Genomic DNA, 25,391 nt, shown 5'->3' on the forward strand with positions numbered 1-25,391 from the left:
GACAGCGGGTGTTCGCAGTCGTCGAGTTAGATGCGCTCATATTTGCCTGTGAGCACATGACGCCATGCTTGTTAATTTAGTTAGTAAAAGCGCATGTTTAAAACTTCATATGGTCGATAAAAAAACTATCCTTACTTCGTACAGCTGTCTAATAATTTGCTATCGCAACTGATGCTTCACTTTCGCGTGAAACTGCGAATTTTTATTGCGACAGCAATTATATGGACACTCCAAGCGCATTTATGCCGTCGGAATCGCCTTCGCCGTCGCCGTCGCAGTGAGGTTCCGTATAAAGTCCAATGGCGATACAGTCGTCGCCGCGCGCCGTGCGCTGTGTGTGCGAGTGAACGCGTATGAGGGTGAGCCGGCAATCACGGCTCAATGTAGTGCACGCGAGGGAGGAAGGCAGGCCGGAAGCGCGCGGTTTTCTTTCGCGCGCGAGGCACGGGGGCGAGGTGAAGGAGAGGGAGGGGCGGGTGCGTTCTGCTCCGTCGGCTGCTGCTCACAGCGCGGCTGCGCGGCCGCCGTATCTTGAAATCGATCTGCATTGTGGGCGAAGTGCGCGCCCGCGCGGGCCTCATCTTCAAAGCGATCTGCGGTGGGGACAAATGACGCGTTTACGGGGGTATGAGCCATTGCTTAAGGAGGTATGAGCCATGGTTTGTCTTAAAGTGACGAACAGATTTAATTTTGAAGAATCGCAAGCGGCAATGCGACAACGACGGACTGCGGGCATACCGTCCGCGACGTCGTTTTCTCCGTCGCAGCCGAACGTGTGTGTAACCTCATTAAGAAAGAGAACGACGTAACCAATAATTGAGAAATATTTTAATGTAGCATCGGGATTAACATAGTGATAAACACCGTGACCATACGTTTCAGCTTCACTGCATGGTTAGCCATTGGTACAGAGTGCTTGGGTGGTGGTTTTTAAACTCTCATGACATATTCGGGTGGTCGTTGGAGTGAGAACACTCTGGCCACTTGATGGTAGTGAAAAAGCACCTTTAAAGATAAAGTGCGGGAAAAATAAAAACAAGGTATGGAAAGGAAGTCTTCATGATGCTTCCTTATTATTAGTGGAGTTCAATCATGCTATCTTGAACGATTAGTTGCTCTTTTACAAGAACCTTGAAGCACGGCCAAAGCGCTATAAGATCAACACGCGAATATGCCTCAAGATACGGAGTGTTTATATGTGCCACGAACTATCGATTGGTTGAGCATCAGCGAATGGTCTGGAAACGTTGGGGGCACGCTAGTGGCAGGCTTGACTCGCGGCATTAAAATATAATGACTTGGATGTAAAATGCGACACGGCAGTCTAGTTCGTGCAACTAATCCGGAACCGAGCATAACCAGGGGTGCTATTCTGCAAGAGTCCACCTATAGTGGACTGTCCATTTCGGCTGTCGCTGGTTGCCTGCAGCTGTACAAGTGAGAAGGAGACTGGCTAGGGGCACCTGTTTCCTCCTCACTCGTGCAGCTCCAGCCAATCAGCAGCGGCTGAAAAAGACAGTCCACTATATGTGGACTCTTACAGAATACCACCCCTGGACAAGTTTTTTTCACTTGACCTCATTTTCACCTTTGCGCGTGCCTTCCTGCGGCGTGGAAGCCCCACATTATGTCATGTATATATGTAAATATGCAAGCACTAAAATACAAAAAGAAAGGCCGGTTGTTAAGCCGCTCATCTATCAAACGTGCAGAATAGGCGGCGTGACACACTAAGCATGTAAGCAATTTCTCGGCGCTCTCTCTCTGGATGGTGACTGACTGTGCGGGACGCGCTCGAATGCATCGCCTTGAAGAGATCTGATTAACTTCAAGGAGAAAGAACAAGCTTTACTCCGCTGTTGGCCAACAAATATTTTTTTTTTATTTCGAAAAGTCAGTACATTGTTTCTCGCAAGCATTCACTTTGTCCTTCTCGTCCACTTTGGATCTAGACTGGCCGCGGATCCGTGGAGAGGCTTGTTGATCTGACGCATCCGGCTGCTGATGACGAGTGGTCCAAGATGTTTGACCTCATTCAAGTTATCGAAAACTTCAAGACTACAGGCGTACTGGTGCGTAGTCTGTTCAGATGTTTGTGCGAAACATATTGGGAGTCATGTTAAAGGTCACTAAAGAAAAACACTACATCAGTTAAGACTAATAAAGCTTTCCTTGAAAACTGTGTTGTCGTGGATTTCGATGCAATACGTTGATTATTAGAAGAGAAAATGATGCTCAAAGTTTTAATTTTTGAATTTAGCGCCAGGAAGCGAACCCCGGTACGTCAGTGTGACGTCACAGACTTCAAAGTATTCCGAAAAGTTCTCGAATCTTGCTGCATTCAGTCTCTGACTCTGTTATAACGCAATGTAGTCAATCTTTAACGCAAAAGAATTAATTACGGCCCGTGACGTCATGGCGTGCTCCACGACGTCACGGCGTGCTGGGGCGGGAACTTGAAGGCAGCGTCGCCACCAGTCTTTTGCTTTCGCGTTATTTTCTGGCTTACCAAGAATCTTCTCGCGCTAAGAGTGGTGTTTTTGGTATTGTATGAGGGCAACTTACTCATACAGAAGAAATCGTTTTTATTTTTAGTGTCCCATTGAACTTGAACTTTAAAAATCTCGGACGAGGTTTGGGGCAACTCCCATAATAGCAATAAAAGAACTCGCAGGATTTTCTCATTATTTTCCGCTCAGCCGATCAGGTTCAGTGCTTTCCTAAATATTCCTTTCCTTTTGGCTTTTACATCATGCCCGGCAACGGTGACGCAGTGGCTGGAGGCACTCACGTGCTTGAAAAACGGCATTAACGTCACCGACTGTCCGGTGCACGCAAGGAGGTTCCCTGATGACGTATGCGGCACGGCCCAGCTGCACGGGTCTCCCTACTCTGACGTGCGGAACGCGTACGGCTATCTCATGGCGCGAATGGCCCACCGGTTTGTACACTGCTATTTCGACTTACGCGTGCATATCACCATCATCATCATCATAATTATCATCAGCCCATATTTATGCCCACTGCAGGACGAAGGCCTCTTCATGTGATGTCCAATTACTCCTGTCTTGCGCTAGCTGATTCCAATTTGCGCCTGCATATTTCCTAACTTCATCACCCCATCTAGTTTTCTGCTGTGCGTGCATATAGTTGTGCGTGCATATAGTTGCACAGAACGTGATAGTACTTACAAGCGTCGACGTGACTCGTGCTAGCCGCGTCTTCTGTGCCATACGAGTAGGTGTGTTAGTCTCGTGTTCTTATGTATGGAGTCACCTATGGGAACATGTTCAGGACACTAAAAGCAACAAGATATTACGCGGGAGGTAACTGGAAGACTCCGGCGCTCGGAAGAAAGGAACCGTTGCGATAAAGCTTGAACTTCCTTTGCAAATGAACAACACTACACAAAGAGGAGGAACCTAAACACCACTGTTCTGTCTAAAACCTGCATGACGTCTCAGCCTTTCATTGCTGCTTCTCCCCCGTTAGTGCATGTATCTGGCTCTGTGAACACTACAACCAGTGCAGACATTTTTCGGCGTTATCTTACGGTACACCGTGCTCATCCAGGGTCATCACGCCGAAGAGACAGGCTTATCCCGTGTTGGCCACTGTCAACGACACGTTTCCTGGCATCGGCCAGTGGAACGTCTTCTGGAGACTCGCACGCGGAGAGGGACCAAACGGCATCATAAAGGCTGTTCGAGGTAAGCGGCCTCTATACCGCGGAATCCTATGTCACAGATTGGGAGATCGGCTTTATATGCTTGAGAGGCTTAGGGGTGGTGCAGAGGTCATATGAGCTCGCATGTTGCCACAAGTTTTCCATGTCCTTTTCACGGCTCAACACCGAGTGTACCAGCAAAGGTGAGGGCAACAGAATGGTGGTGCACTGCAATTGGTCGTTTTATCTTTATTTTCTGTACTAGTTTCCTGAAAGGCTCATAAGGCATTACAGAGTGGTGAGTAAAGAGGGTGAGGGACATTTTCGCAAAATGAACATCCAAAAACAACATAAGCGAAACAAAGAACAATGACCGCAAATATTTTTGTGCAATAAAAACCACTACAAGATAAGATAAACCACGAAACAAGGACACACTTTGACATTTGATTGGTAGCCAACACGATAGAAAAAAAAAAAACGTTGCTTTGAAAGGTACATATCAACAGCAAGAGTCAAAGTAAAGACCGCATGGCGCCAATTAGAGTACTACATGACATTGCACAGGGGTAATGTACACATTTCTAGTGCACGTTTTTGGTTGCTTGGTCAGAGAGAGAAATTTGTTCAGTACAGTTCAGCAGCAGAAATTTCTTGGGTGGGAGACTATCTAAAGCGCTGAATAGTCATGGCGTTATTTATTACTGGTATGGTCCCGGCTTCTGCCATGAGTGAGGCAACTGTGGCGTTCGTGGTTTGAATACACCTCATCCACCACCAACTCCCTTACTCGACAAGCATTTTTTTTAATGACGGGCCATGTTTATTATGTACACGGTTGGCGATGGCTACACCTTTGGTGGAATAAAGAGCTATGTACTCAATGCCTGTTTGTGGACACAGTAGCAAGAGAGAAAAAAGCAAAAGAAAAAAAAAGAACACAGGGAAGAGAAAGTATAAAAAAATAACCTAAAACACTGAAAAACAACCTCTACAATTTATTGTGTTGAATGAAAAACTTAGTGTAACAGTTGGACTTACACAGGGAATCGATAGCGAAGCACGTTGCTAATAACGTTTTATATCGTTGCACAAGTTGTTCTGCCAACATGATAGACAAGCTAGCCCAACAGTCAGCTCTTAGTAACGCGAAAGCGTTAAGGGCCCCGTGTCGCAGAAAATCTGACGTCGGCGTCCGCGCCCAAGAAAATCATCCTGAACCACCCCGACCACGCAGACCCTCCGCGTGGCGCAGAGGCGCTGGTGAACTAATTGAATTTCTCAAAGTGAAATGCGTCCAGAAATATTGTATAGTACCACTTCACCCCAACCTACAGGTATGATAGCCTCGGATTGTAGTTTGAATATACGAGAAAACATAATTCTGTTATGGCGGAGACTCAAGCACCAACCCCTTTTCCAGCATTACTACCACTCATACAGCGGCGCCTCCCGGTCCGGTATTCGTCCACAGCCGTGCAAAAACACCATTCCAGATGGCGCTCGCCTTCCTCGGCAGCGGCGAGTCGAGGCGAAGGTGCAGGAAAAAGAACGCTGCAGTTGCCGGGAAGCCTGACAAGCAGTCGGGGATCTTCGAATGTTATCGCATTCCACGCTTAAAGCCTAAGCGTCCTCCAAATATTTGTGTTGATGCCGTACGTAATCATTGCACAGCAGACTTAGAGGTATCGCGCCACTCGTGATGAGCTGAACTCACTCACATATTCCCCAACTCAAGTCGAAAGTGAAGTCTAGCTGCGTTCGGGAGAGCCATTTGCTGCGTTCGGGATAGCCAATTTTGCAGAGCCAACCGCTGAAGTGCCCTTTCGGCCCTGGAGTCCTACAAAAAAGGACACGAAGAGAAATTGTTCTAAATTGTGACGCAAATGGTTAGCAAACTCTGAAAAGAATCTGAGCTATTCTCTATACACCTCTGCCAGCATAGGCGGTAGTTTCTTCGTCCTTGTGTTCTTGAGAAAGCCCTATAGGTGAAAGCGAAATGGCAGAAGGCGAGAAAGACGATAGCAGTAGCCCCCTCACGTCCCGTCTTTTCATATTAGTTTACGCAGTACCTACTGTCTCCTAATCCTAATTTTGTGCGTTGTTTCTGATATGCTTAAACATGTATTTATATCAGGAAGTTCTGCCTCTCACTTGCACATAGCCCACATCACGCCATGATATGTGTGTCCTAAATATAGGAAACCAGGGATCAGTGGTAGTCAAGGGCCCTGCAAGAGTTGATCGTAGAGTGAGGGTGCTGTTTCTGACGACAGCTTCAGATTTCTTGTATTATTATTATGCAGATGCGATAAGTCAGCTTGATAAGTCAGTCGCAAGGGGAGTCATATAGCGAAAAGTCTCTGTATCCAGTACCCAAATATGTTTGCTGCACTATAGGAAGTGCGCGTGTTGGATGTAGAAAACGATGACTGAAAGGCAGGATATACAGTTTACTTTTGCAAGATTGAGGAGCAGTAATTGCTGCACAGTAGACGAAGAATTGGCCATCTATGACGAAAATACCTCCGACAAAGTGAATATCAAGTAGCTGGAGGCCATTCAAGTGCAAAGATTAACCGTGTATAACGAGTCCAGAGAATGTTTTTAAGCCCTTTAACGCATAAGAACCACTGTCAGGTGATTATCATGCATATTCTTCTACATTTAAATCTGTGATACTGTTGAGAATAATGTGAATACTTCGTATCGCTCTTTACAACCACGAAGCCCTCGTGTCCTGTATAATATATAAAGAACATGACGCCCTATCTTATACTGAGGAGGTACTCCGAATAAAATAAATATGTTTGTGTTTCTTGGTCGGTAGCAAATCATCACAAAATTGTGGGGAAAAAAATCTGCACGTTAAAAAAATTCAGGCTTGAAAGGGCAATATATTAATTTTTGTAGCTAAGCATCATATGTCTTTCTCATTCGGCGTCTAACAATATAGATCACGACGAAGTAGCACAACCTGGATCTAGTTCTCGTGTTAGTGTTGTCTGCTACAGAAGCAAGCGCGCATTACCAGAACATATAATAAATTTCGGAGTAGGACGACGTGCAATACGGATGCCACTATTCATCACATCGCTGCTTGGATTCAATGATAAAAGATATCTTTTGGACGCAGACATCCAGCTCTACAGCATACTTGGTCTACCATACTTTCTGACCTCCCTGTGCCCGGTGCAAGATGTAGAAAACAGCACCATACACGGCATCTGCAGCCTATGGTTGAACTTGGCCACTTTCTTTCCCGTCATGCATCGAGTGAAGATTCCGGCGACGTCAAACGTAAGTAGCGATGCACCGGCTCGAAATACCAAGTGCGCACAAGCTGCACTCCAAGCGTTCTGTGCTTTCATCTTTAAGGATAATGTCTTTCAGCGACTTCTCCATGCCGGGTATGTTTCTAGTCTTTCTCGTGGGCCACTCCCGAAGATAGCTGCGTATATGTGCATCGGGGAACACTGGTCGCAGTGATTTTGCGGTTATATACATACCGGGTGTTTCAGCGAACACGTTCAATAATTTTTTAAGGTTGCCTGTGGCAGATAGCACAATTCTAGTTAATCAGCTGGTCTACTCGAAGAGGTGGACATTATTTGCTCAAGAAATTTAAATTCATGATCGACTAATTAACAAAAAATCCCCAATTAAGTTCTACCTAATTAGCTTATGGCTCATATTGCAATCTACAAAGTCTAGCCGTGGAGTTCGCAAGGCGGATACACTGGGAACGATTTGTCAGGGTGACTTCAGTTTCGAGATATTAATTGTCGAACGTCACGGAGAAATGCATTGGCCTTCCAGTTCTACTTTTCTTCTTCAATGCATTAAATAACGTTTTGTTAAGAAAGTAACTGGAACGCCAATGCATTTCTCCGCAAAATTCGGGAATTATTATCTCGGAACTGGTGTCATCCTGAGAATTCGTTCCAAGTAGATCTGCCTTGCGAACTCCATGGCCAGAATTTGTTGATTGCAATATGGGCGATAAGATAATTAGTCAAATCAAAACTAAATTAATAAATTATTGGTAATCATTCGGTTATGCATTTAATTTTTTTGTGCAAGTAATGCCGCCTCTTCGAGTAGAACAGCTGATGAACTAGAATTGTGCTATCTGCTACAGGCAACATTTCAAAATGTTTGAACGTTCGCTAAAATACTCTGTATATAAATTTAAAGAAATATAATATAACAAAATTGCCCGACGGCCGGGCTTGAACGGATGACCACTAGAACAGCAGCTCGATACTGCAACTATTACGCCACAAATGCTATTCCTCTACTACAGCGTGCCTCATAATGAGATCGCAGTTTCGGTATGCCGTAAAAAAAAGTGATGCAGTCCGAAGCCCCTCGTACTACACTCACCCGAGGGGAACGTGATAGAATACCATGTGCAGTAACTCTGCCCCATTTTCACCCCAACTCACCAAGAAGACATTGTTTTTCATCGACTTCCAATTTTTTTTTAACGCGTAAGCATTTCTATGCTTACCCAACGAGAAAAACTGTCCATCGGTCCGTCCTTCCCGTAAGGTGATCGCTTTCAAGATATGGTCCCGCTCTTCTCTCATCAACCCGGAGCGGCGAAAACACAGCGCGCGGAGCTATCAGCAGTCGGCACTCTCTATCCGCTTCGCGGATTGCTTTGAAGATGAGCTCCGCGAAGCCGTGCCAGAGTACGTTTGATCGGTCCGTGCCACGGCGGAGTCCTTTCATCACGGTTCATAATGGTTCGACACGGATGGACAAGGCGCGAAAGAGCGATAACGGCTTATGATGATCGGAACGTCACCATGCAGCGCACCTGGCGCCGCCACCTGCAGTACTTTGCTCGCGTTATCAATGCACTTTGCGCCGCCGTGCGCACCAGTTCGTGTCGCCGCAGCGCTGTCGTTTGTACTGATCGGATCAAGTGTTCTTAACACTGATAATGACACCGGGCTACGGGGACCCGAGCAAGTGGCACATTGCTTGCGCATACTTAGACAACTCCCAGATGAGTTTCTGCGTGAATGTTTTTTTTTTTCTATTTCTAGTGCAGATAGGCTTCACAATATGGCTCTGATTAGGCATGAAAGCCGCCAGCGAACACATCACGCGGAAAGAATTTACGAAGCTTATTTCGGCGTGGCATTGTCGGCGTCAGTGTGTTAATATTGTATTGCACTGTAATCCCGACGTCACCTTCTCGGAAATCTGTATCGATACATTAATTGCGTCATCGCATGCATCGCGGCCAAGGTTACAACATTGTTATAGCAAACGCCGTTAAGTGAACGCTCTTACGCGTGGAGAAGCGATGCCGAAAATACACCGGACATGCCTCATATATTTCCTCCTAAAGAATATGTAATGCACTACGGTATAGGAATGCAAGCCGAGTCAGAAGTCGAGCTAATCGAGTCCGACCCAACTCGCTTACATTTATGTGATCCCGATGACTGGTTATCGGCACGACAAGCCGACTCGGCCCGGCACTGTAGTGTTCATGTTAACGTAGCTTGTGATACCATGATGCATCAACACCGCGTGCTCGTTTTTGCTGAAAAAACGAATGGCTCTTCTCTTCCGTAAGAGCATCTGTACACTACATTTCCTGATTTCCGGAGAGGGGAAGAGCATGCGCTTCACGCTTTTTTTTTTTTTCTTTATTTAGAAACATAAGCCGGGCATGAGCTAGGCACTTGGGACAAGTTCCTGGTTTGTCAGTTGGCCGAATACATGCACCGCCATTTACGAAGCAACATTGAATGTGTCCTTCTCCCCTCGGTCCCCCAGGATGCTCCGACCGAAGAGTTGACCCCTGAGATGCGGTACGTCAGAGGAGTGAAAGATTCCTGGTCACTGCGCAGCAAGTTCCTTCCTCACCTATACACGCTGATCTTCAAAAGCTCCACGACCGGAGCCATGATTGTGAGACCTCTAGCATTCGAGTGAGTCGCGACAGTACGCGTTGAAGATTCCCATTCAGTTAACTCGACGTAGCAATCTCCAGAGACAAGAACTTGTTTCCTATTGAAACAGACACATAATTTAAACGGCATAAAACAAGTCTTATGCCGTCCAACTTGAATATAACAAAACTTGCATAAAGCAAATTGTTTTCCATATCGAACATGCGATACTTTTTGGACGATACTGACTTAAAATAACTCCTTCATAAGAAACTGTATATTGGATATGTATCGAACTCTGGCCGTCCGCTGCTAGTGCCATACAGCCGCTTCCATGGCACTAACGCAATCGTTCAGGAAATTTATATTTATTGTTTTAAATGCGAAGCATTTCTTGGCGAACATTTGCTACTTTGACAGTATCTATCTATCTATCTATCTATCTATCTATCTATCTATCTATCTATCTATCTATCTATCTATCTATCTATCTATCTATCTAGCCGCCTGCGTCTTTGTGCTCTCACGGTCGTTTCGTTAACTTGGTATGTACCAATGTTGGCATACTATGACAAGAGTATATGACGAACACAAATTATACGTCATGACATGAATGTCATGGCATGCGTGTCATGTAGGTCATGAAACAGCCGCCTACGCTCTCATGGTCGTTTCGTTAACATGGTAGGTACCAAAATTGGCGTAGTATGACAGGAGTGTATGCCGAACACAAGTGATAGGTCATGACATAAATACCATGAGAATGACCCAGGGAAAAATATTAACACTCAAAAACCACTGAAATTGGTTCGGACGTGGGTACTAAGGGAAGGAAACACTAAAAGATGATGGTAGAAGTCATAGTAATGAGCATGACTCAGTAAAATGACAATGACTCAGCGACAAAATATGACCACTCAAAATACACTGAAATGGGTCGGACATGGGTACTAAGAGAAGGAAACACTAAAGGATGATGGTAGAAATCATAGTCATGAGCATGACTCAGCATAAATGACAGTGACTCAGCGAACAAAGATTAACACTCAAAAGCCACTGAAATGGGTTCTGACGTGAGTACTAAGTGTAAGAAACACTAAAGGATGATGGTAGTATAGTCATGACCATGACTGAGCAAAAATGGCAATGACTAAGCGAAAAAAAAAAACCACTGGAATGGGTTCGGACGTGGGCACTAAGTGCAGGAAACACTTAAAGATGATCGTAGAAGTAATAATTATGAGCATGAGTAAGCAAAAATGACACTGACTCAGCGCAAAACAAATTAACACTCATAAACCTATGGAATGGGTTGGGATGTTGTACTAAGTGAAGGAAAAGACTAGAGGTTGATGGTCGAAGTCATAGTAATGAGCATGACTAAGTCTTTCGCCTTAAGGTCTCTTGGGTGTAGCTAAAGGAACTCGTGAGGACTCATGACATGAATTTCATGACACGCGTGTCATGTAGATCATGCAAGAGCTGCCTATGTCTTGGTGCTCTCACGGTCGTTTCGTTAATTGGTAGGCTCCCCCACACTGCTTCGCATAACATCGATTCCCACAGGGCGTGGGATCTGCCGGCTTGTTTTTTTTTTTTTCTTTTTTTACATGGAATGATTTTTTTGAACGGCGAAGCTGTTTAAGGCAGCCGTAACTTGTGGTTCGTATCAAGAAACTATCATCATCAGCAATGAAGGAATAAAGAAAGCAAACTTTCTTGCCGAGGCGGGAGTCGAACCCGCGTACCGACGGTCCGAAGGCGAGCGTCGTAACCTCTAGGCTATAGAGCCACGCTTGCAAAACATGCATTTATGCGGACCGTATGATGGCGTTCGAGTGTCGTCGTCTTCATCCACAGCTGGCGCGTTCGCGCGCGCTCATGCCAATGCTCTGCGATGTGAAGAAGAGGTTTTGCGCGCTTTGCTCGGGAGAGAGATAACGAAAATGAGAGAGAGAGAGAGAGAGAGAGAGAGACGCACTCACGGAGCGGGTCTGCTGGAACGCGGTGTCGGTGTTGCAAGCTGCGCTATGCAACGCGCAGTGACGGCCGTAAGTCCGAGAGAGAGAGAGAGGGCGACACGCATTCGACATTTAACACTGCAACAAGCATTACATTTCGAATCTCCGTGTATTTATGATGTCTTTGTCTCACAGGTTTCCAGGTGAGCATCTGGCACACATCTACACAAGGCAGTTCATGCTGGGCTCACATCTAATGGTGGTTCCAAAGACGCAGTACGAGGTTTGTATTGCTGGTATTGGTAGCGCTCCTCTTCGCGTACCACTTCTCAGGCACTTACGAGGCACTTACACGCTGCACCATCTAGTGGCGCTGCCCAGAAGTCAACGCATGGCCCCCGAGACTAGAAGCGTGGCGCGCCGCTGCCTGCGAACGCTGAGAGGAACATGCAGTGGCACATACTCAGGGACGCAAGTTGGCGAGAGGCTTGTGGAGAGCTGCCAAAGCTTTCCCGGGAGGTTCAGGGTTGTGGGATCGGTGTCACCACCCGCATTTCTCTTTTGCATTTCTTGTTCATTCGATGTCAGGTAAGCTGAACCCTAATTATGCATCGTCAGAGGAACAAAACTGGCAGCAGTTGGGAGGCCACCTTTAGTGAAGCTTTCTTTGTTACGTTCGAATGTGTAGACGCATGAGGTGCGCTTTGGGGCTGTTGCTTACTGAGCTTCCTATCGCAGTAAGAGTGGCAGCTTCGCTGCTGCAGAAGTGTAGTCCACTGGCTCAGCACAATGTCGTGTGTTCAATTCCGGACCACGTCGGCTTTCTTTCGGTGGGCAAAATAGGAAATCGCCCGTGTACCTATATATTAGGTGCATGTTAAAGAACTCGAAGTGATCAATATCATCAGCTCTGTGACGGGGGCTAGCTGGTATAACATAATAGTTAGACGGCACCACGAGCGGTCATTAAACATTAAAGGAAGCAGACAAGGTACGGTGTAAATGCACAGCTTTTTTTTTTTTTGTTAATGATATGCGTCTTATGTACAGACTTCAAATAGTAAGAAATTGGAGAGAAGCAAACCGCGAGCGATAAAGAAGGGATACAAATTTTTTTGCGCTTTCGTTCAAATAAATACTTAGGGGATCTTTTCGACAGCCATTTACATTGCAAAAGCCACGTAAAAAATGCGGAAGAATTTAGCATTTGGATGCTACACTCTGATAAAAGCCAAGCGATATTTTCCCTTTTCCGTGCTGAGATCTTTGTACTTTTCGTTCTGTCACTCTCACATTAGGTATTGCATTCAATCTTGAGGACTTGCATATGTAACATATTTATCGCCTTTACTGCGACTTCAAAAACGAGTATTACGCATCATTAGCTCCAACCATCCTGAATCTCAAGTACAAAGTTTTTTGAAGAGCTCATTATATTATCCTTTATATGTCACTGCGAACTCACAATATCTGCATCACGATAAACAACATTATCCAAACTAATTCTCCATCACCATCCAGAGCTTCCTTTTTCCGAAACTATCACTAGACACTTCTAATTTCAATTTCAACCTACCAAAATGTACGGTGTACGGTTCCTCTAAATGTACGGTTAATTCAGTTTGCCGGCGCAAAAGTTTGGAATGAGCTACCAATAGAAACAAAGGTAGCTAGAGATTTTGAACTGAGTTGTAAATTGTGTTACTTATCTAACCAAACAGAATGGTGAAATTTCTTGTTACTGCTGCACGTCTGTTCTTTCTTTTTGCTGTTTTTTTTTCTTGTTTCTTTGCCTTAATTTTGATGTTGTGAAACGCTTGTCTTCATTATCTTCAGAGAATTGTACGTTAAAATGCATCAAGTATGCACTCATGGCTATTAGAATTTGGTATAGTGTGTTTTTAAGTGGTACTTTATGGTCACATGTAAAGACATGTTGCATCTGAGCGTAGCTTGTGTTTTCTCCGTTACGCATAACCTGTATGCATAGTCGATATTGAACCGTCTACTAGCATTTAAGCTATGGGTCCAAACAGTCTTTTGTACATTTTTTTCGGGTTCTTAGATAAAGTGTTCCTCCTCACAAAAGAAAAAAAAAACACGTACGATAACGTCACTTCTCTCGTCAGAAGGTGTGCTTAAGGCGCTTAGTACTTTTCTTTTTTTTTTATTGCGATAGCAATTATATGGACACTTCAACCGGATTTCTGCCGTCGGCGTCGGCGTCGCCGTGAGGTTCCGTATAGATAAAATCTTCGCCGCGCGCCGTATGCCCGAGCGGAAGCGTGCGGGGACGCACGCTATCACGGAGAGCGAACGTACTCAATCTCCCACGCGCAAGCAAGGAAGCGGGAAGCGAGCGCCGGAGGGAGCGGGGCGGGGGGGGGGGGGGCGCACTTCTACTCTGCCAGCAACCGCGCTCGTCGCTCGCCCGCACCGTCTCTTATCTCCACACGGCTCTGACCTTTGTATACGCTGTGCATTCGCCGCTCAGTTTCCGTTGAAGCGATAGACCGCGCGTACCTTCGCCCGCTGCGGCGTATGCGCTTGCTGCCAGCGTTTTGACAGTCGTTGTCTGCAGTCATTCAGTGTGATCTATTCATGTTTGTTTGTGCGCGCTCACACCACGCTTGTTCATTCAGTTCGTATTACTCGGGCCACATTTTACAACGCACTCTACACATGCAATGCTGCCCGGATCGGCAGTGCAGCGCTACAGGTGTGTCCCTTCGCACGCGCTGCCCACGGGAAGCGCTTCTCATCAACACCACCGTTTCACACGCGCCTTCTCGTGGTCATCGAGTCTCTCTTCATGTCGGTCTACTTACGCCGCAGCACACCTGCTTACTTAATCAGCTCATGTTTACTACAATTCATATTGCTACCAAAGCCGCTCACCTTACTTCGTATGACATTGATGTGTTGCTATCGCATTCATTGCTTCGCCCTTAGGGCGAAACTGACATTTTTTTACTTCTGCTGCACTAACAAAGTTTTAAACGCTTTACATAAGGCTGATGCCCATTAGAGGCCTAAAATAGTCGTTAGTTGGCGCTTCACCTTGTCGTAATTCCAGTCGTTATCCGGTCCTTCGTTACGCCTTCGAGCAGCGAGCCTAAGCACGTGTTCAAAATTGAACCGGCGCTCTCCACTATGTGCGGCGCCTTTCCTAACCCATTGGGCACTTTAGCCACAACAAACTCCGGAAATTATTTTTCTTCTTTGCATCGTCCCTTTATCAAAGAAGTGTTAGCGAGCACATTTCTTGCTCTTTTCGCAGGATTCAAACTTCTCCGTCGACGCTGCGCGACTGATTTCGCCTCCGACGCCGGTGTACCTTCCGCCCGGTGTCTGGTACGAGTGGCCAAGCGGGAGGCACATAAGCAGCCGAGGATCTGTAGTCTACGTGTCTCCAGCAGACACACCCCAGCCTAGGGTGTTCGTTCGTGGTGGAGCAATTCTGGTCACGAGAAACAACAGCAGGTGCCTTTGCCATGACAGCTACGGCTGATTATTTTCACTGAAAAAGCCTTCGTGGCACATTTCAGGGCTAGTAATAATTTATGTGGTTAAACTTCATGTCATCTTGCCAGCATAGATAGTGCATTTTTCAGGGCTGTTACTGAATGCGCCAGACGGGAAACGTACAAGATAATACAAGAAATACGCATAAAGTTGAAGTGCAGAGCATTCCTTCTTCTTGTCGTTTCCCTTTTTTTTTTTTTTTTTCTTGTCCGTTTCTCCTCTGGCGCAATCAGTAAGAAACCTTAACTCGGGTCCTTCGTTTTCCGGTAGAACCAGATAATCCCTAGTTTTTGCACCCCGAATAAGCTTTATGCAAATAAGATGGAACCGAATTTTTTGGGAAAGATCACCTCGAAGAGCATTCACTAAAGAAGGAGCTGGAATGGAAGACCCGAGAAAGGCACTCATGTGCTGGCAAACTGGTGAGTCTCATCCAGCTGCTACCCCAGTCTAGCGAATGCAGCGTTGACTTTGCTCTGAATTACGAATGGTAGTTGTGATGTTAAGAGGACATTTTACCAACTAAGGTGCATTCAATGCCCAGACAAGTCTGGGATGAACTCAGAAATGTCCAAAATAGAAGTGATTATTTACGTAAGAAATGGCATGTAATTAACTAGCCCAAGAAGTTATTCTGATGTAATTAGAAGCATATCACCCCTCTTCCGAAATAAGCCCGTGTGCAGTATTGGTCATGATTTTTTTTATTGCGATAGCAATTATATGGACACTTCAACCGGATTTCTGCCGTCGCCGTCGCCGTGAGGTTCCGTATAGATTCCAAGGGCGATAAAATCGTCGCCGCGCGCCGTATGCGCGAGCGAAAGCGCGCGGGGGACGCGCGCGCTATCACGGAGAGCTGTCACGGAGAGCTATCCCTACTCCGAATAGCTCTCTACTAATTTGCTATCGCAATTGATGCTTCGCCTTTTGGGCGAAACTGCGACTTTTTTTCTCCCTAGTGAATAGGAGATAGTGAATTAGGAGATCACCAAGCATGCTTGTGCTTGTGTTTGGTTTCTTTATTTGTTTAAAAAGTACTAATAATGCCTGCAACGAAGGTTTGGATAACGAAGTTGGTCACATGGCTTGTGGGCATGCAGCTCACTTTTTCAGCATATGTTTCTGTGAGCAGGTTTGCGAGTTCAAATAAAACGTTTGTGTCTGAAAGGAGACCAGTGCCTGTGGGAATCGTTTCGGAAAGTTAACCAATAATAATCGAATTTGGGATACCAGCGCACAGAAATTGTAATTTCCGCCAGGTTTCTCCTCGTTGAAAATAATTCCCAATTTTAACGCCCTTACTGTTTAAAAACACGAAACCCGAAAACCCGAAAACGACGCACCGTACGCATATGTAATTTGCAAGGATGTGCTCTTGGGCTTGTTGGTTTGACAGTGCTATTTGTCGGCGTCGAAACGGCACATCCCAATACTCAGGGCAAGAGAGATCGCTGCGGCGTCCGGTAATATTTTGGAGCTATAGTTCACCCGTTCTTGCTCTGAAAAGCGGCAAACTTTACAAGAGCTATGAGAGACACCTTGGATAGAAAAGATAGAAGGGTGGTGCTACGAACTAACTTTGACCTCTTGGTATGCTTTCGTGTGCATTCAGAGCTCTGTATCCGCAAAGAGTCGAAATTTGTCCAGAATAAAGAAAAATAAAAAAAAATACGTAGCGATTAAGCCGCTGCAGTAAGGGAGGCCGCGCAGTCCGCTTCGTGCCAGCCTCGGAAATATGACGGTTCGGAGATTAGGTGCTAGCCTAACGGTTCGTGGACATGCCTTTATTTATTTATTTATTTATTTATTTATTTATTTATTTATTTATTTATTTATTTATTTATTTATTTATTTATTTATTTATTTATTCATTCATTATTTATTTGTTCATTTATTTATTTATTCATTTATTTATTCATTTATTTATTCATTTATTTATTTATTTATTTATTTAGCATGCTCTCAATGCCTGATGGCGTTACAGAGAGGAGTGGTGAATCATTATATAATGTTAGAAACAGCAGTTTGAAAGGATGAATGAACCGGATTGCTGGCGACCGAGGCGGGGAGGTTGTTCCATTCGGATGCTGTCTTGGGCAGGAATGAATTGAAGAAAAGGTTTGTGCGGCAAGTTGGTACTTGTACCTTGACGTTGTGGTCGATTCGCGATGAAATGTAAGGGGGTGATATAAAAAGGTCATTTTTTATTTCTGGGCTAGTATAGTACATTTTATGAAAGAGTGATAACCGGTAGTTAGTAGTAACCAGCGTCGTTCTTGCTCGTTGAACAACTCTACCGCTTTGAATAATTAATAATCTATTTACCAAAATGTCACTTAGTGCATTGCGGTTGTGTAAATAATTCCCGCTTCTCCGAGAAAAGCACAAAAAATTGAAATATGTGGCACAGGTTATGCTTTTTAACAATGCGTTTAGAATAAAAGAAAAAAGAAGTATCGTGTCAATTTTTCTTGTTCTTGTTTTTCATTATTTTCACGACAGGATAAAGGACAGAGCATCAGCGGCCACCAGTTTTCTAGAGCTCACCGTTTGTTTAAACGTTACGGGTTCCGCCTATGGAGATCTCATTACGACGTCATCACAAAAAGAAGGTAAGTTTGTATTTGCAGAGCGCCGGTATTCACCAACTGATAGACAAATAAAATAAAATGTATGAATTTATAATTACTGACTCCAATACTTCAGTAACTTCAATAACTTCAAAATTGATGCTAGCGACACCGTAAAACTAATTAATTTCCTAGAGGCCCTGGGCCTAGGACTTGCTTTGAGAAATTTGTCCTCAATACCTGCGGCAAGTTACATATATCGCCATTCAAGTTATCTTCTTAGCTTACACATTCTTCAGTTCAGATTCGATAACCATTACAGAGGCAACACTTGTCGCCAAATGCACATTTTCAGAATTTTAGATCTGCGCCGGGAGTCCGGGGAATACAAGTTCCCTATACTTCCAATAATTCCTGTCCACACTGCATTCCCGCAGTGTAGCCATTACATGTGGTTTAGTTGTGACGACATATGTACAGTTGTCATCGCAATCAACAGTCAACTCTGAGAAGCTGATATTAAATACAACGAACTGCTCGACATGATTGTGAGAGGAAAGTGCCAACTAATTCTGTGCTAGGCCTCAAGCAGTCGGTTTTTCAGTAAGATGGCAGCATTCAATCTCATTTTTCGTAAGATCACGTGATTCTCGTACAGCTTCAGATATCAGTGACTTATTTATTGATTGGGTTCAACTTCCGAAGGCAATAAAAAATACTAGTGGTTTCAATGTATTGAAGGACTCCCAGATTGCTTAAAGAAGAATAAATTATGATTTTTTAAGGTGTAATAAGATCCCTGTTATCTCACTGAGGCTCGCCATAGTTTTCACCCGCGACCTTGAGCTCAGCAGCGCATCATTGGCCATAGCCGCTAAGATACAGCGGCGGACCAAGAATAATTTCGAATACTTGGGCGTTTGTGCATGGAAACTGTGTTACACGAGCGTTATTGCGCAGTATTGGCATTGCTTTGCTTTTTTCAGAAAAAATTCAAGCACATCATACGCATTCATTACTTTCTTAGTAATACGCTTATTCAAACGCGTTGCCATACGTTAAACTAGCACGTGGTTCTACGGCCACCAGCTTTTTTTAAATATTTCTCTTCATGTTGTTGCTCTTGTTTCAGCTACTAACCCCCACCTGAGTGGGCTGTACACGCACTTCAACTTCTTCTATTCAAGAGTAAGTGAACATCAGTCGGCTACCAAACGAAAAAACACGAGTAATACTAAACTAAACTGAAAAAAAGAAAACAGCGGTTGCCCAGACTCATTGGGGGAAAAAAAACACAGCGCAAAAAAGACAGGGACACGAGAGAGCGACACAGCGCTGCGTGCGTGTCGCTCTCTCGTGTCCCTGTCTTTTTTGCGCAGTTTTTTTTTCCCGATGAGTCTGGGCAACCGCTGTTTTCTTTTTGCGCGCTATGCTCGGGAGAGAGATACAGAAAATGAGAGAGAGAGACGCATTCACGGAGCGGGTCTGCTGGAACGCATTGTCGGCATTGCAACGCGGTGGAATGCAGTGTCGGCATTGGAACGCGGTGTCGGTGTTGCAAGTTGCGCTATGCAACGCGCAGTGACGGCCGTGAGTCCGAGAGAGAGACGCATTCACGGAGCGGGTCTGCTGGAACGCGCTGTCAGCATTGCAACGCGGTGGAACGCAGTGTCGCAATTTCGGCTAGCCTCGCTGTGTCTTGAGCTTTGCGCGGCCTAGTGCAAGCTTTCGGATTTTTTTTTTCACATACTTGCACTTACAGACCTTTCCAACGAGAGCTCCCTGCACTGCGCCATTTTGTCCTCTAGGCTCGCGAACGGGCGTAGGCACATGCTCAAAAGTACTGCAGAAGGGGCAACACATGCGCTTTGTACTAGCGTGCCAGAGCATACAGAGAAGAAATTCTCCCTCTCATGATGAAATGGTCTATCATTGTCATCATCATCAGCAGAAGCAGCCAATTTTTAGATCACTGCAGGACCGAAGGCCTCTCCCAGCTATTTCTAATTACCCCTTTATTGCGCTAGCAGATTACAACTTGCACCTGCAAATTTCCTTATTTCATCGTCCCACCTAATTTTCTGCTGTCTTAGCGAGAGCACTTCCCGTCCCTTGGCAGCCATTATGTAACTCTAATGGTCTGCCGGTTATCTGCCATACGCATTACATGGTTCGCCCAACTCCAATTTTTCCCCTAATGTCAATTAGAATATGGCTATCCCGGAAAGGTCTATACTACCGGCATATTGCTTATCACGACAATACAACACTTTGACGACAGATCTTATTTCATGGTTACAGTGTACAATATCTTGATGAGCAATGGCCTTCCCGCATGTATACCAATGTGCATGTGGTATAAACGTATTATAAACGTGTCTAATATAAACTTCGGTTGTAAGAGCAGTAGTTGTCCTTGCTCCGATTTTGTGTCAATTCCATTTGAGTCCAAAAAGAAAATAAAGCAACGTGAACATCAATGTAATATCCTAACTACGCCGGCAAGAACCCATTCGACTCCATAGCATGCGGACAATGTGGGCTTTTCTCTTGCAGAACTTTCTTGCGGGCTACTGCTCACCGTGTGCCTACAGGGACGTCCTGCGCAAGATCACCGTGTTCGGTCTCACCAGCCTTCCGTCTCGGGTGGAGTTCAACGGCATGGAATTGAGCTTCAACGTTATCAAACAGGTACGGACATAAAACACGTTGCTAGGCTTGTCCTTTCATGATTAATTACCAAAATTGTGGCGCTGCAAAAGAAGAAAGCCAGGGGAAACATCGACAGGGCTCACAACATATAGAGGCCGCCGATCTATGTTGCTTATGTCGTTCCTTGTTTTAAGGTATGCACATCAACATAATGAAGGTAAGCACATCAACACCAAGTAAATAACCTGGGCACAGAGCATGCTGAAGTCGCCTCGAGTACGAGTCAAAGATGCAAGTGGGTGCGGTTTACTTCGAGGTAACCAGGAAAAGGAAACTTATAATATTCGTAATATTCCAAGTAATAGGAAATTTAATAATGAAATACAGCAGGCACTAAGAATACTAGGGAATTTTTTACACGGGGATTTTTCTTTTTTTTTTCTTGAACATGCACAATTTTTTAAAATCGCATGTGGCAAGCAGCGTACTTGTACTCCTGAGCTGTATCTCTCGAACCTGCGAGAAATATCAATTCATATTTAACAAATTACCGAAAATTCAGTAATAAACTTCTTAGTTATTTACTTTACGAGCATCCTGTAGTTTGCGAATTGTCGCTGGTGAGTTTGCAATCGTTTTTCTGGGCGCGTGCAATTATGCCTACTGACATTTTCAACTTCAGCGTGTTTGCAGGAATACTTATGCTTTAAAAAAATGTGCGTGAGTCTAAGCAGAGCAGACGATAACCTGTTTGCGCAAAGTGTCCGTGCGTTAAAGCAGCCAATGTGCAATACATATTTCCTCCTCCCGTTGGCAGCATATGATAAAGCCAGATGGAGGAGAGGAATGACCTGCTTTATTCCTAGTGGCATTTTGTCACAAATTACGCTTTAGTGAGAAAAGCATTTCTTTGCAATAAAGCACCCTGTGGCCGCTTTCGGACCCCAAATACCGCACATCATCAAATTACAAGCGTCTTTCTTTCTCGGAAGATTTTTTTTTCAAACTGCCCCGTCCTGCTACTCCTTAACTAATTCTTTTACTACCCTTCTCACCCAACCATCTAAAGATTAAATAAACAATCAAAACAACAGGTATAGTTCGATAAGTGCCAAATACTATGATTTTTTACGGCAGAACAATCACTAAGCGAAACTGCAGGTCGCACTGTAAAGACCGCGGGAGTACATGCAGCTACCGTTCTTAAACTGAAGTGCGCCATTTCGTAAGTTATTTCTGCTACCGTAATTACTTAATGTCTTTTTCTCCCCTTTGTGTGCAGGTTCTTGTGGTCGAAACTGCCTACCACATATTGACCGAGCCTTTCATCATGAAACTGACATAGGCATTTTTTGAGGAAGAATAAAAGAAGTACCTCCGTTCCACAAGCACAACACAGTAATGGAACCTTCGCTGCAGAAACGTTATCAGCTAACGGTTCCTAATGACAGGATCTATGGTAATGACGCTTTAGTGATGCCCTTTATTAAAGGACTAAAACAAACGGAAATGCACCCAATCTCGCTTACTTCTCTCTTATGCCAACGTGGGACTTGATTCCCACAAAACGTTTATTTTTGGTTCACCATACACTTCGCAAGCTATGCCGAAATGCAAGCGCAATATCGAGCGGATGGACAGCGCACTATGTCTACGCTTCGATGTTGAGAAGACCAAGACAATCTATAAGGCTTGTCGAGGAAAGAAGCGGGATGAATGGTGCATAACACGTATACATGTATGGTGCCTATCTAGCTACAGTTATGTCTGTACAGTCGAGTGCAAAATTTTAGAGACCACGGGAGCGGCGACTAAAGTCCCCATATAAGAAAAGTACCGCCATCCTTTGATCAACGCCGCTTGCTCTCTCCTGTATCTCCGATTGGACGATGATAGCGCGCGCTTTGACTGCTTTATATTTAGTTGTTTCTTTTTTCTGCCTCAGAGCCATGTTGAATGTACCTCTGCGCAGCCGCAGTCACCGGAGGCGGCGGGTCGCGCCCGGCCTGAAAGTTTCAACGTGGACTTTCTAGGGCTGCCACCGTCGACTTGCTTTCGCAAGCAAAAAAAAAAAATAATAATAATAATAAAAAAATAAAGAGAAAAAGCAAGCGCTTTAGGAGAAGAGATGACGGAGGAAAGAGTATATGGCGGTACTTATATAGGGACTTTAGACTAAACTGCATCGCTGCGCCTTCTGACGGCTGCGCGGATAAGTTCGAGAGCGCGTATTGCGCACGCGCGTCATTTTTTGTCTGCCAGCTTGCTCGTTTCGTCGCTTCAAGCGCGCGCGCACCGGAACGCGCGAGAGAGCGCAAGGTGCCACTTCTGCAGTCGCCGTGGAATCGTAGAGCGCAAAAGACATCGCTGCTTTCAGACCTTATCACATAATTCGATTTCAGAAAAAGTGACGCAAAGTTAAAGTCCCTATATAAGAAAAGTACCGCCATCTACTCTTTCCTCCGCCGCCTCCTCTCCTAAAGCGCTTGCTTTTTTTCTTTACTTTTTGCGTGCGGAAGCCAAGTCGACGGTGGCGCACCTAGAAAGTCCACGTTGAAGCTTTCAGGCCGGGCGCGCGCCGACGCCGCCGGCGACTGCGGCTGCGCAGAGGACTTTCAACATGGCTCTGAGGCGGAAAAAAAGAAAATATAAAGAAGTGAAAAGCGCGCGCTATCATCGTCCAATCGGAGATACAGGAGAGAGAGAAGCGGCGTTTATCAAAGGATGGCGGTACTTATGTACTTTACGCAAAGTGGGTGTTCCGCGCCGCGGAACGTGTAGAATCAGGGCGCAGAGGGTGGCGCACTCCCAGCGCTGCCAGTAAAAATTAAGTGTTTTCGTCACGATATGACATCATCACTCGGGTGATTCCACAGCAACTGCAGAAGTGGCACCTTGGGCTCTCGCCCGCGTTCTGGTGCGTGCCCGATTGAAGCGACCGAACGAGCATGCTGACAGTTAAAAAAGGACGCGCGTTCGCAGTACGCGCTCTCGAACTTAGGCGCGCAGCCGTCGGAAGACGCAGCGATGCAGCTAAGTCGCCGCTCCCGTGGTCTCTAAAATTTTGCACTCGACTGTACCTATTATTTCCCATTGGCCCAGTGGCACAATCCAGAGGATCGACCGACAATGTCTACACATGCAGAGACACATAATGAATTTCTAAATCAAGCAAAATCTAGTAAATGAAGCGTTCCTCTGGAAATATTGCACTCGTCTATGAAGAGGTTGACGTGCATTAGAAAAATCCGTGACAAGACATTAGAGTGTTTTCGCTGAGCGCTTGCGGTCCGCTCCGCTCAGACCGGCATATGCTAGCAAATGCCACACAACCGCTTAGCGGGAACGCTATTGCGCTTGCGCACAACGTTCATACCGGCAGCGGAACGAAGACCGCATCCCTCGCTCCGCTACAAAGCCGACTGAGCGGAGCGTGACAGCGTGTCTACTTGGCGTCTTCGTCGTTTTGCAGCCGAGTTGATAGCGCGTCGCTCGCGTCTCGGCAAGACGTGCTTATCAAATGCGAAATCTATGCAGTTCCCTGCAGTATCCCAGAGCGTGAAATCTGACGCGGCGCTCTGCTAAAACTGTCTATTATAGGCCGCGGTTTATTCAAATTGTTCAAACTATTGTGTTTGGTATGAATGAATAATGTTAAAGATACGTTTTTGAGTTACTGTGGAATGTTTTCACTTCTGCATGAGTATTGAGTGTCGTGTAATAACTGTATTCATCCGCACTCTTATAAGCAGCGAGCTGCAAGACCAACTCTGGGCTGTCCAGAAGGCCCGCGAAGCGGCGGAGAGCCTAGGGCTCCCCGTCCCGACGTGGGAGGTGCCCTCTACACCTTGACGAACAGTCTGGTGTCCTTCAGGACCCTTTTTGGAAATCAAGTTTAACCACCACCACCACCACTGTAATAACCCAAGGTATACCGGGCAGTATTAATGAGTTATTAATTGAATGAATAATCTTTACTGTAGGATTTCATTGTTAGCAGAAGAAACTGCGCTTAGTGGCACCATTTTCTAGGTCGACGTATACGAAGGTTAAATATAAGCCCGTTTGTTGGTATTCGCATTCGGCGTATATATATATATATATATATATATATATATATATATATATATATATATATATTGTAATGTGGAGAAGCAGACAGACAATCGGCCTTCCGCCAGAACGCCTTGTTTACTTCTGCCTCGTCGTCTTCCCTCGCTTCGTGCCCGCTTTGCGAGCGCCCGAGGCCAAGTTCACTTCTTCACACTCGGCCACGCTGCGAGTTTCCGGCGCACTTGCAACCAGGCAACTTGTCCAGGTAGTGAGGTCGTGGTTGGTGAGCCGTCCAGCGCGCAACCAGCTTCTCTGGCGGGCGGCACTGACTGCAGCGCGCTGGCCGCAGGTCTCGCCGACGATTATCCAGTTGCAGATGTGCACGTACGGCAGCAGGTTCTGGACGATGAACACCTGCTCTGCTCAGGTGTCGCGTGCGTATTTTCCGTGTTGCCGCTGAGTGACGACGTTTCGTCGTTGCGCTTGGATCAGCCGCGCTAGACGAAAAATCGCGAGCGTTGCGCGACTGGCCTTTTGCGCGTCTCTTTCGACCATCTTGCGCGTCTTGCGCGTGCGGGCAGGTCTTTGATGAAGATGACCTTCAGCCAGGCCTCCCTCCGTGTGCTGTGAATGGCCGCGAATTCGGCCAATGACTGCGGGGACATGTAGCGATGTGGCTCCGACGAGTCAGGAATCACGTCCCTGCTACGATCCGCGGACAGGTCGGGTGCCTGGAGTGGTTGCGCCGGCGCCTTCATGCGCCCCGGCGTTGAAGTGTTCGGGAGCCGTTTCACTGACGGCAGTGGACCGACAGTGGTCTCGGTCTCTGGAAGTGATGGCCTGGTGTCGGAAGTCGACGCAGAGTCCGAGACCCGTGGTGGTAAAAATGGCTCGAATTCTCGCTCTACAGCGGGGTAGATGGCGAGGCGACCTGCTAAAACCTTTCCGGGTGCAGCTACAGCGGCGAGATGCTGCGGATTCCTAGCTCCGCAGGGTTTTCGTCGCAGCAGCTCAGCTGGCGTAGAGTGCCACGTGAAAGTAGCAG

General features: G+C 45.8%; 1 protein-coding gene across 1 annotated transcript in view; it reads left to right on the forward strand.

Moving 5' to 3' along the window:
• The window catches only part of LOC119452788 (probable maltase-glucoamylase 2), a 44,344-nt gene extending 22,658 nt beyond the window's left edge, over positions 1-21,686 (forward strand). The window contains exons 9-19 of the mRNA XM_049667190.1: positions 1,953-2,072; positions 2,775-2,941; positions 3,574-3,710; positions 6,804-6,967; positions 9,467-9,621; positions 11,739-11,826; positions 14,824-15,026; positions 17,508-17,683; positions 18,774-18,829; positions 20,198-20,332; positions 21,576-21,686. Of these exons, the coding sequence (XP_049523147.1) occupies positions 1,953-2,072; positions 2,775-2,941; positions 3,574-3,710; positions 6,804-6,967; positions 9,467-9,621; positions 11,739-11,826; positions 14,824-15,026; positions 17,508-17,683; positions 18,774-18,829; positions 20,198-20,332; positions 21,576-21,638 (1,464 nt within the window). The 3' untranslated portion in view covers positions 21,639-21,686. The remainder of the gene's footprint in view (positions 1-1,952; positions 2,073-2,774; positions 2,942-3,573; positions 3,711-6,803; positions 6,968-9,466; positions 9,622-11,738; positions 11,827-14,823; positions 15,027-17,507; positions 17,684-18,773; positions 18,830-20,197; positions 20,333-21,575) is intronic.
• The last annotated feature ends 3,705 nt before the right edge of the window (positions 21,687-25,391 follow it).

This window comes from Dermacentor silvarum, chromosome 5 (genome assembly GCF_013339745.2).
Source record: "Dermacentor silvarum isolate Dsil-2018 chromosome 5, BIME_Dsil_1.4, whole genome shotgun sequence".
NCBI classification, from domain to species: Eukaryota; Metazoa; Arthropoda; class Arachnida; order Ixodida; family Ixodidae; genus Dermacentor; species Dermacentor silvarum.